Below are 12,868 nucleotides of genomic sequence, written 5' to 3'. Positions count from 1 at the left end.
CAGCTTTTACTTTCTCTCGCTGCCACCATATAAATTCTTGCTGCCCTGCTCTCAGTACTCAACACCTGTGGCTGTGTAGCTTCACGAGCACAGGATAGACATATATGTTCAGGATACAAAATGAAACAAAACTTGCGGTATAGAATGAAAACAAGAATAAGTTTATTATTTACAGACAAGTGTTTTCAAGCCCGTTTAAATAACGGGCGCTAGTAGGGGAGAGTTCCGCCGCTCGCCTTCCTTTCCCGCCCACCCGGCGGGCTCCCTCCTCCATCTTTCCCTCCCTCCCTGCCCTTTCTCCAGAGACCCAGTCACCGGCCGGGCGGTCTCCGGACGGGCCGCTGCCGGCCTCCGCGGCCAGGCCGGGCCCTTCGCGGTCACCTCCGTGCCGCCGCTGGCCTCCGCCGGCCTCTGCTCCGTCCCCAGTCTCCGTCTCCCCGGGCCGGTCTCCGTCTCCTCTGGCCAGGGCGGCAGCTCTGCTGCCGCCTCGGTCAATTTCCCCCGCTGCCTCTTCCCCGGCTTCGCGGCGACCGCTTCTGGCCTTTCCGCGGCCGGGCGAAGCAACCAAGATGGCTGGCTGCCTGGTCCCTGTGTCCGTTTTTGCCTCGGCCGTACTGGGCATGCGCTCCGCGCATGCCCAGAACAGCCGAGGGAGGCATGGACACACGCCTTGGTGTCCACGGACGGACACCAAGGCTTTTATTAGAGAGGATTAGAATAAAGATCTCTGCAAAGCAGGGCACACAAGCTTCTTTTCCAAGTTACTAGGTACATCAGCTGTTCTGGATCAAATGTAACATATGATATGCCGATACGTTTCCTGGAAAAATACAAGGTGCTGGTCATAACCTATAAAGCCCTAAACAGCCTGGGTATTTAAGAGAATGGCTTCTTCATCATGAACCCCACCACCCATTGAGATCATCAGGAGAGGTCCGTCTGCTTTTGCCTCCGGCTCGTCTGGCGGCTACTCAGGGATGGACCTTCTCTGTTGCTGCCCCGAGGCTTTGGAATGCGCTCCCCAGTGAAATAAGAACCTCCCCATCTCTGACAATTTTTAAAAAGTCTTTAAAGACACATCTGTTCACCCAGGCTTTTAACTGATATTGTTTTAATTGTTTTAATGTTGTTTTTTGAATATCGTTTTTAATTTTTTTAAAAAAATTGCTGTGTTTTAAATTTCTTGTTTTTATTTTTAACTACTGTTTTACCTTTGTTTTTATCTGGTTGTAAACCACCCAGAGACATAAGTTTTGGGTGGTATAAAAATATGTTAAACAAACAAACAAACAAACAAACAAACAAATAAAATAGGGGGGCGAGATAACTGGGGCAGAGGTAATTAAACTTGGGCTTGTCAACTTAGTGAATTCCTCCAGACCTTCTTGTCTGTTACTAGGAGCTGCCCAGAACACCGCTGGTTCTCCAGCCTCCACACATTCACCCTTCAAGTTCCACACAACCCCCCTGAACAACCTCTCCTGTTCAGAAAACACACCCCAAACTCTCAACCCCCAGCTCAAAACACCTCCTACTCCCACACAACTAAATCCAACTCTCTCTCTCTCTTCCCTCTCTGTCTCCACTGCCTTTCTTAAATCTCTCCCCCTCTGAACCTGCTGTGCCTTGTTACTAGGGTAACCTACACTCACTCACACACTCACTCACCAGCTCCTATATACATCTCATCACACCCTCTGTTAGGGGTTGTTGAGGGGAGTTCTGCAACAAAACAGGGAGCTTTCAACAGTTGGAACTCCAAGATCCCTGCTGAAACCATTCTGGAACCCACAAATATTCTGACATGCTTGTTGGAACCCCACCCTTCCCTTACATGTAACTGGGGAGGGGCAGGTGGCAGGTACATCACTTCCTTTTTGCTCCAGACGGAGCCCACAATAAGAGATTTGATGTTTAAATTGCCCTTTCCCCCCCATAGGGCTCTGACTAGGTGCCTGAGTGGCCCAGGTAGTCCCAGAAGCAGCTGAACTGTTTAGGCACCTAATAGGATACAGTGGCAACTGGTGAGCCTTGGGGCAGGGGAGGCAGTGAGGAGGAGAGTGGAGGGCTTAAAAAATGGCGCACACATTGCTGCTGCTGGCGGAGCATGCCCAGCAGCTGACCCAGTTTCCCACATGCTTGGCTGGGCCCATGTTCCTCCCTGCGCTCTGTCCCACTGCCCAACTGGCCAATGGGCATGCTTAGCGATCATTCATGGAGGCAATATGGCAAGTGCCCCTCACCTGCAGTATATGGAGAATAATATTTACCATACACGTTAGTTGTGAGGCTTCTAACACCATAATAAACGTGAAGAGCTTTTGACACATGATAATACTATACAATAAAACATCTCTCTCTTTTCTAACAATTTTAAATAGATGCAAGAATCTTGGCTCTATTTGGTACCTTGCCCCCAACACTTATTGGAAGCTAAAATGAACACATGAAGCTGCCTGTTACTGACTCTGGCCATTGGTGCATCTAGCTCAGTCTTACGTACCCTGACTGGCTGAAGCTCTCCAGGTTTTCGGACAGGGGTCCCAGGTTCAGTCCCTGGTATCCCTAGCAGGGATTGAACCTGGGACTTGCAGCATGCAAAATATGTGTGCTTCCAATGGCACCCTGGCTGTGAACTATGGGATGGGGGTTGTTTCCTCAGCTACTACAGAAATTAGTTTCTCTAAAGCTTGGTATGTGCGTATGTGCATATGTATGTACACACACACACACACACACACACACAGAGCCTGACAAGCTTAGGAAAGAAGTTGATCCCAAGCAGAGCATTGCCAGGACCAGTCACCAGCTGAAGAGCTCTTGCAGAGGCGTAAAAGGCAAATGCTTCAATAATGATCTGTGAGATCGAGTCCTGGAGAATGACCATGGAAGGGAATCTAGTATTCAAGTGACTGGCTGAACATGAGCTTTTGCTCTCTGATGAATGGGATTCTTCAAGAAGTCCATAGGGAGCTGCCTCCAATGTTTCCCCCAGCTGTTGACCTATAGCAGGCTGCACAACTTTGGCCCTCCAGCTGTTGTTGGACTACAACTCCCATCATCCACAGCTACAGTGGCCACAGGGGTAGTGGGAATTGTAGTCCAACAACAGGCGGAGGGCCAAAGTTGTGCAGCCCTGACCTATGGTACTGAATATTAATGAGGACTGTATAATGACAATAACAAATTGTTCAAATATAAGCCCTATTGAGATATTATGGTGTATGGGACTACAGATGTCTGTACACATGTATGTGTGTTTGTGTGACTGATTAAACATGTGTTCATTTTAAAAGTGAACCTGGTTTGCCCCCCTCGAATGCAGGGTATAGATAGAAAATGCTCTGTTGTATGCATGTTGAGCATAATGTGTGGATAACTGTATATGTGTACAGATCTGCACAGGCACCACAAGGTATGAATAAGTCTACAGTTATAGTGTGGCTGTGTGCATATGAGGTGGGGGGCTAGAACCAATTCCTTTGGGGGAATTCAGGCCATGATAAATTTGCATGCATATACTCTGTACATCAACATATGCAAATATGTAATGGCTATTTTCCTGTCCTCTGGGAGATGTGACAATCCTCAGCTAGAAAGAAGACTCCAAAATAATCAACCAGGTGGCTGTTTAGTATATTCAGATTGAGATTGCTGGATCATGAGCTGTGATATAGAGAATAAGAGGAAACCATTATGCTCTATGGAACTGTACTATTCAAGAACCACTGTGCATTAGAAGTATGCACGGGGTGGGAAGAGACCTTTAATTTTCTTTTTCTCTGTTTTTCTTATGTTTGAGTTAAAGCTTCATCTCTATACAATGTTACAAATTCAGCGATTACTGCAAATAATATCTTGTGTAAAGTACAGACATTACTAATATTGCATGTTTGAATCCAAATACACACACACACATATTCATTCTTGTTAGTGATGTGTGATGGTTTGGCGGATAAATCATTAGCTCAATTTCAGCTTGCCTGCACACTGATGCATTCGCCGAATTCAGATGAAATAGGGAACCCAAGGTCCCTTCACCTCCAGTTTCTGAAGCTGCATGTCTGAATTTAGCAAACTGGAGTAAAGGGTGAAAAGGGGCCTGCAGTTTCCCTTGCCAAACTCCACTCTGAATCTTCGGTCAGACTGGAGTTTTGTCACCCTTAACTCTGGTTTTTCGGTGCCAGTGTTACATCCAAACACTGGCACCGCAGTTTGGGGCCCACGGAGCCAGAGTTAAGGGAGGAAGCTCCTCCCTCACTCCAGCCCAATTGGCTGTGTGGGTTGTCCATCTGTCAAGAAGGAAGCCTGCACAGCCAGCTCCCTCACCTCTCTGCAGTCTCGGGGACCTCTGCTTCCACATTATGTCTGAACTAGGCCCCTATCTAACTAGATAGATGGGCCACAGCATCAATACTCCATTGCACCATCTACCTCCATGCCATTTCGATGGCAGGTTAGACCGCAGAGATCCTGCGGGTCCAGCTTAATGGGTGTTGGATTTGCACAAGCAGTGTAGAAGTGGCCCTGAAGTACATTTCTTTGATGATCCAACATCCTCATGCAATGCATCCGGTCCTCCTAATCCATAAGTCTTCAGTACACCGTTGTTCATGGGAAGACTAGAGATTACTCCCTTCTCACTGAAATCAGCATGATGATGGTGGGGGTGGGTGAGAGGGAGTTCTGTATCATCAGCTGCTTAGTGTTGAGAGCATTACACCATAGTGAGGCAAGTCTCACGATTGGTGATACCCGCTGGAGGGGGTTCTGTGGGAAAAGCGGGCTTAGCAATCAAGGCTGCAGCCCTGGGTGGCCAGATCGGCCGCCCACATGCTGGCTCCGTCACGGAGCTTGCAGCCTCCCAATGGGGGTCTCCTCATGTGTTGATGTGGTACAGAGCCGCACCGCAGCAATACACGATTGGAAATCCCGGGTTAGTGGAGTGCTCGCTCCACTAACTTGTGCTAAGGGGAGGGGTCTTTAAGCGGGTTACCCACTTTGGGGAAACCGGGCTTGCCTGCGAGACCAGTGGTTCCCACGGTCCGTGGAAAGCGGGCTAAGCTCCCTTAGCCCGCTTTCCACTGATCGTGAGGATCGCTTCCGTATGTATTCGTTCTCTAGCCTTCAGCCAGCTGATATGAAAGCATCCTTTAAAAATATGCATCCAGATTATACATGTATGTTTCAAAAATACCTTGCGAGACTGAGGTATTTTCTTAATATTTTCCCCCTTTCCTAATGTATGCCCAACCAGGAATAGTAGAGATAAAGCACTGCAGAAGATAAATTAGAGCCCACCCCCGGTCAGATGTCTTTAAAATGAAAATCATGGAAAATTTGCAACTGCTGGTACATTTCCCAGACTATGGGGAACACCTATATTGGGCAGCAGCGATATAGGAAGATGCTGAAAGGCATCATCTCATATTGCTCAGGAGATGGCAATGGTAAACCCCTCCTGTATTCTACCAAAGACAACCACAGGGCTCTGTGGGCTCCAGGAGCTGACACCAACCCGACAGCACAACTTTACCTTTAAAGGCTCAGCTTGGGTTGAATGTTTAGAATGCTTTGTAAATATTAGGTCACCTTCATGACTGGTAGAACAACAACCCCCTAGATCTGCTGCTGGCATGAGTTCAATAGGAATACATTGTCAAATGCTACTGTACCTTCATTATCTGTCATAGGGAAGGTTTAAAAAAAGTTTAGATTTTATAAACTCTGAAGTGTTGAGGGGAAAACTCAGTGTAGCTTAATGTGATCATAGACCTGGAAGATATAACTTCAAATCCTAACTCATATATGGACCCATTGAATGGCCATAAAAAAAGTAGGTTGTATTCACACGTTTTTAAAATGTTAACTTTGTGTTGTATGTTTATTTTTATCCCATCCTTACTTGAAAAGTTCAGGGAAGCATGCATTGTCTCCATGCCCCTATTTTTAACCTCACAACAACCCCTTGAGGTAGATTAGGCTGAGTGAATCACCTGAGTGCAGTGAGCTTTCTGACTGAACAAAGAACTGAATGGCGATCTCACCAATCTATGTCTGATGCTCAGTCCAGCATACCACACACCACACCACAGCAGTACTCTTTTTGATCTCTGCTTCCCATCCACCACCAAACATACTGATACATATACAGTACGGTCATTTCTAGCAGGAAGCTTAGCAATGAGAATTCATCAAAAGGCATCTCCACACTTACTTCTAGACGTCAGGGGATTATTTGTCAACATAGGACGGTGTCAGTACTATCATTTTTGCCTTAGAATGGGGAGACCCAAATTCAAATCCTCATTCAACTACATAGATACCTTGGTACAGTCACTCTCTGGAGTGATTGTACCTGCAATGCTGCCTTGAGCTTCTTGGAGGAAGGGCAAGATCCCTTCAAAAGTGCACCCATATAGACATGTGAATCCACTCCAGTTCCCTATCTGTAATATGATAACAATGGTAATCAATCTCAGAGTCAATAAATTTTATTAAAAAAAATATTACCATCTGCTGGCAGCTCTATCAGTGTATGCACGTGAATGCACATGTGCATTCACGCGCGTGTGCGCACACAGCATTAATTGTATGGAAAATGATGAAAACACAGAATAATGGAAAACAAATGTGCAGGTGCTACTCAGCTGTATTTTCAAAAACACAATGGTAAATATTTTTAATTAATTAATTTATTAATTATTATTATTATTATTATTAATCATTATTAATCTATGCACCAAATGATATACTTTTGGATGACATGGTTGTCAACTTTGAAACTTTGGAGGCCACATTTAAGAAACTGGTTATTTTGCTTGTGGTCTGAATGCAGAGCAAATCACTGGATCCTTGAAAATTTTCCAGAAATGGCCAGTACAAATATTTAGTATAGAGTAGCAGAAGCAAATTGTAAATTACTCATTTATTCAAAGTCTTGCCTGTTACTTTGGGAGAATTATGTGTGGGGGGGAAACCCAGTTATACATATATTAATGTCCAAGGAAATAATGATCAACTGAATATTAGGTTTGCTTGCTAGACCACTTGTTATATAAACCTTGATTTGAAAATTAAAGTTATTGTTTTGTATTAGATGTTCCTGAAGAAATGAATTTGTGTAACAAGAAGCCAGCGGATGGGATTGTCCCCTTACAAAATGGATCATTGGCTGTATTCAGGGGTGAGTTAATACTTTAGATTTTTGGTGAGTTAGCATAACTTAGATTTTTGACCAAAAAAATGGAAGAAAAGTCAATTTTTGTGACCTCTTTTGACAAAATGAAATATATGTTGGCCCCAGTCCAGCTGCATTTGCATGCAGTGAAGTCACACTTGGTTACTGGTAGCTCCAGATGAACATTGGCATCCCTATCCACATCAAAAGAAATATCCAGCCAGTAAGTACAAGGGTGCTTGAATGAGCATCATTGAGATATGAATGTTATGCACAGCCATATCCACATCAGATGAATAGACATAAGCCTTCTTGCACAGACAGATCTCTCTTCTTGAACTGGGACAAGTCTAGTTTGATACTCTTTATTTGATGCTTGATGGGGGGGAAAGTGCTTGCTTCTCAGCTGCTTGTCTTTTCCATCAAGCACCTCAAAACATAATATACACAGGATCCCACAAATCAAGTTGCTAAGGGTGTCTGACCCCTCCCCTCCTCCTCTGAACACTGAGACGTTCTGTACTCTACAGAGAAACTGACCGGTGAGGATTCATGCATCTGTCTCTCCCCACACCTTCTGCTTGGCTTTGCAGGTCATTACTACTGGTTGCTGAATGGAACAAGCTCGCCATCACCTTGCCCTCGTAAAATCACTGAGGTGTGGGGCATCCCCTCCCCAATTGACACAGTCTTCTCTAGATGTAATTGTGATGGAAAAACCTTCTTTCTCAAGGTGGGGTCATTTATCTTTTATAGTGCTGATGTCAGCATATTGACAAGTGATTTTTTTTTGCAGAAATCCGTTTTAACAGGGAGAAGCTGGAACATTACACTATCCACTCAGGTTCTGAAGTCAGAACCCACCCTCAGATCTGCACTGTTTATCCACAGAAAATATGTAGTGTGCAAATTAGGCAAATATGCATTCCTTCATTTGCATATCTTATACTGATTGATCTATTTGTTGTGACTGTTTTGGAGAGATGCTGGAAAGGAGAACTAAAACTCAGAGCAAAGGCGATTCAGCCCAGGTTCTCACTGAGGTGGTTAACCTGTGTTTTGGCTGTACTACAGACTGCAGGTGAGAACATATATCTGAATGTTCCTGCATACATGAAGTCTCTGAACAAAGAAGACTAGCATGTCAGGGAACAAGATGCTAGCCTAGCCTAGCCTAGCCTAGCCTTCTCCCAGACACACTAGGGAGGGTGAGTGAGTGAGTGTGTGTGTGTGTGTGCACACATGCATATATATTTATGATGTATTTGTATACCACCCACTACCAAAGTCTCTAGGCAGTTTACAACAATAAAACCAAGAAATCTAAAAACAAAACATATAAAAAGTTCAAATTCAAATAACTACCCATTAAACTTGTAACTAGCTAAAAAGCTAAAATAGCCAGAAACATTGGCTGAAGAGCTGTGTCTTCAGTTGTTTCCTAAAACTAAAAGCCAAAAGGCATGGAGCAGCTCTAATCCAAGCAGGATGTGCGTTCCACAGCTCTGGGGCAACTACAAAGAAGACTTGCCTCTGAGTCTTCACCAGACGAGCCAGCGGCACCCTCAGATGAACCTCCCCTGAAGAGCTTAATAGGCGGCAGGGTTCATAATGAAGAAGGTGTTCTCTGAAATACCCTGGGCCCAAGCCATTAAGGGCTTTATAGGTAATAACCAGCACTTTGTATTTTGCCCAGAAACCTGTTAGAAGCCAGTGTAGGTCCTTTAAAACTGGAGTAAGACGGTCACTTTGGGACATCCCGGAGACCAATCTGGCAGCAACATTCTGCACCAATTGCAATTTCCAGACCACCTACAAAGGCAGCCCCATGTAGAGTTCATTGCTGTAGTCAATCCTGGAGGTTGCTGGCATGTACACCACTGTCTTAAGGTCATTCACTTCCTAGAATCCTGTTCCTTTCCTTGTTTATTAAAAAATTGAGGTCTTTTCATCAGAGCTATTCAGATTTCAAGGCTCATGACCCACGGACTTAAGCATGCCTAGCTCTATGTTGGATTGAGACCATTGAGAGCAGGACACAGCAAAGACATACTTCATTTTCCACTAGGGGCTTTGCTAGGTATGCAAAAGATCTGGGGCTCAGGCTCATAGCCTCCCCCCCACCGCCCATTTTGATAATTAAACCTTTTTAGGCTCTCTAAGAGAATCCAACACACTCTTCTAGTTTTTGAAACCATTAATCCACCAAGACGTCCTTGTTATATCTGGTATATACATTGCTACACCATTGCTAGGGTCGTGTAAGGATTGGGTCTACATAACTTGCTTTATTTTTACTTTTACTTTGGGGTGGGGGGGAGTAGCTTTGCTGCCACCATTTTCTAAATAGAGCTTTTGAGCAGAAGGGGTGCCTACCGCCCCCTCCGTTGAGCCTGCAGGACATGTGGCTAAGGGCTCCAAGCACAACCACATCCCCCTCCCCTTTGTGCAGGAAGAGGGAAGGGAAAGAGAGTGGAAGAGGCAATTGGGAGGTGCTTGGCTCCATCCTTCCCCCTTTCCACTGCAAAGTTGCGAAGGGGAGATCATGGAGTTTCAACTGCAGAGGAAGTGGTAATGGGGAGTTCCTGCTCAGTACCTTCCTGACAGAGCATGCCCACTCATCACTGCTTACTGCTTTACCCAAACAAGATCATTGGTAGGGGGCACACTGGGCAGGAAGATGGACAAGAGGTTCAGGGCACCCAGCCAAACATTTGTGACATATGCCTCGTGTGGCCAGTGTTAGCAAAGCTGATGATTTCCACTTTTATTTTAGGTGCAACAAGAAATAGGGGGAAGTTAAATATATAATACTCTTAATATGTGACTTTTAATGTTAATCAGTTATACTTGCATAAACCTGCATTTGAATATAATAATCATTTTGAGCCAAAGACGCACATTTGCTTTGTTTTTAGGTGATACATGTATTGTGTTATGCAGGCACCATCTTAGAAGAACTTCCGCTTTCACACACATTCAAGCAAAGGCCTCCCATAGAATGCCATCCACACTTTTAATAAGTACTTATATATGAAATGCTTAATATTTTTAAAAGTGTTGACTGATTAGGAATTATTTTAGTTAAAACATTTTGATCAATTAATTGAACCAATTAAGCTACTAAATATTGCAGCCATAAGAGCAAGACTTTCCCAAGCACCACTAATCAACTCTCTCAGCCAGAATGAAAAATTGTTTTGTGGTGCACACAATGTTTCTGAAAGAGAAAAACCACTATAGTGTTTAGGTACCTGGTAAAACCATTTAAAAATAATAATTAGGAAGCCGTTTGATGAATAGGAGTAGTTTCCAAAAACAACAACAGAACACTGTACCATACCTCATATTAAATATTTCCTGTTCTTCAGCTGGATTTTTAAATACTATTAAAAGCAGAAGCAATTTTTGAAATGCCAGCAATATGCATTCACTATTCCAAGATATACTGACCTGCTTAGATAAGGCGGCTTTTGAAAACAGGGCTGGCTTAAGACATTTTAAGGCAGCACACAATCCAAGAAGTGCATCCCAGAATGCCTTGCAATAGCCCAGAGCTCTCAAGACTGTGGCCGCCTTTCGACCTGCGGTTCCATCTTCCCCCCCTTCCCCCTGCTCTCCTGTTCACATTCAAATGTACTGGAGAGCTCCCTCTCTGCAGTCTCACTGACTGCAGAGAGGAGGGGGAACTGGTTGCCCAGGCTTCCTTCTTTAATGGACAGCCCCAGCAACCAATAGCAGCTGGAGCAAGGGAGGAGCTTCCTCCCTCAAATCCAGTTGCATGAGGGGAATACTGTGGTGTGTTGGAGATAACGCTGGCACTGTGTAACTGGAGTTAAAGGTGGTGAAACTCCACTTCAAACTGAAAGTACAGACCATGGGTACATTTTCTTACTTAACTCTGATTGCCTGCATTCAGACGTACAGCTCCTGAAACGAGAGGTGAAGGGACCTCCGTTTTCATGTTACATGTAACGCGGCCTGTGTGATTCCTTTTCTGGTAGCCTACAGTATTGCCACTGCACACAGTAATAAGGAAACATATCACTGAGAGTCAAGTATCATTCTGCTCTTCTGTTATTTGCAAACATTCTAACAGTGGGATAACAGTGGGCAGCGTTGAACCAGAGGGTGGCATGACAAAAAGGGGAGGTAAAGATGGTGAAAATGAGAGTGGAGAGCAGGAAGCAGATGGATGGGCAGTTTGGCTGAAGGACAAAATGTTCAGAGGAAGCAACTAAGGGGAGGGTGGGGGCACCTTCTGCCATACAAGCTACATTCTAAGAATCACCCACCAATAAATTATTTAAAATCAATCTACACTAGGGATGTGCATGAATTGATTTTTTTTATTCAATTTGTACCTGAATCAAATCACACCCAATTTGTTTTAGGGTCCAAATCTGCCCCTTGAATCACCTGAGATTCCATTTGTACGCAAATTTCAGGGCAAAAAAGGGAGTCCCGGGGGCAAAAGAGTGGGGTGGATGGTAGTGCCCAATGAGTGGAAGCTACCACCCAGATTTCAAAGAAATTGGGCAGGGCATTTTAAAATCCGCCCCCCCCTGCAAAGTTTGTGCATCTTTAAGCTTCCCCCAGCCTCATATAATCCACTCTCATTTCCTTCCAGAGAATCAACTCTCAGAACACCTCAGACATTGAAAACAAAACCCAGTGCTGGGGGTGGTTGGCATTTTAGGTGCACTACACCACAACCCGCTCTGGGTCACCCTGGTGCCCCCCAAGTGGAGTTATGGGGCTGCTGAAATTCCCCATTATTCCCTATGGGGGAAAAGCTTAAAGACCAACCAACTTCAGAAAAAACATTTTAAACCACCCCTTTCACCATTTTATTTGAAATCTGGGAGGTAGCCATTGGGGCACTACCACCTGACCCCTTTTGCCCCCCAAACCCCTTTTCTGTCCTGAATCTGCCACAAAGACATGCCAACTTCAATTTTTTTTAAAAAAGAACACCCCTTTGTGCAATTTCTTTGAAATCTGAGTGGTAGCTTCCTTGCACCCATTGGGCACTACCACCCACCACAACCTGCTCTGGGCCATCCTGGTGTCCCCATCCCAGGGAGTTATAATGAAGGCTGATAAAATCACCATTATTCCCTATGGGGAAAAGCTTAAAGACGTACCAACTTCAAAAATCACCCCTTTGCCCAATGTCTTTGAAATTTGGGTGGTAGCTTCCACCCATTGGGAACCCAACCCACTGACCACAAAATGGAGATCTGTATCTGGGGTGATTTGTTTTGTACCCAAATCGATTTGCACATCCCTAATCTACATAAATGATCAAGTGTTTCCTCCAAGGTGGAATATATTCCTCTCTGTGCTTTTAGTTTCATGGATACCTTGATGCATATGCAATCCTTTAGCAGGCTATGGTCCATCTGTATGTGAAGCAGGACATTCTTGGTGATATGGCTCCTGTATTCTGTAACATTGTGCCCATGGAGACTGCTTGCAACTCTTGCTATTTTCCCCTGAGAGTAAAGACCATTCTGTTTTTAAAACCCTGTCTAGGCCTCTTAATCCATTCTGGCTTTAATCACATTTGCTTTATTTCTGTTTTTAGGTTAAGTTAAAAACTCTCATTGATCCATTTTTACTGTGATTGTAGCCAGCCCCTTTTGGTAGAAGGGCAGCTACTAAAGCAGTAAACACACATATATA

General features: G+C 44.5%; 1 protein-coding gene across 1 annotated transcript in view; it reads left to right on the top strand.

The window, feature by feature from the left end:
* Positions 1–12,868, top strand: part of PRG4 (proteoglycan 4) — a 51,227-nt gene that overhangs the window by 32,931 nt on the left and 5,428 nt on the right. The window contains exons 8-9 of the mRNA XM_053245888.1: positions 7,100–7,186; positions 7,774–7,913. Coding sequence (XP_053101863.1) covers positions 7,100–7,186; positions 7,774–7,913 — 227 coding nt within the window. The remainder of the gene's footprint in view (positions 1–7,099; positions 7,187–7,773; positions 7,914–12,868) is intronic.

This window comes from Hemicordylus capensis, chromosome 4 (assembly GCF_027244095.1).
Source record: "Hemicordylus capensis ecotype Gifberg chromosome 4, rHemCap1.1.pri, whole genome shotgun sequence".
In the NCBI taxonomy this organism is placed as follows: Eukaryota; Metazoa; Chordata; class Lepidosauria; order Squamata; family Cordylidae; genus Hemicordylus; species Hemicordylus capensis.
This window is presented reverse-complemented; position numbering and strand designations above follow the sequence as displayed.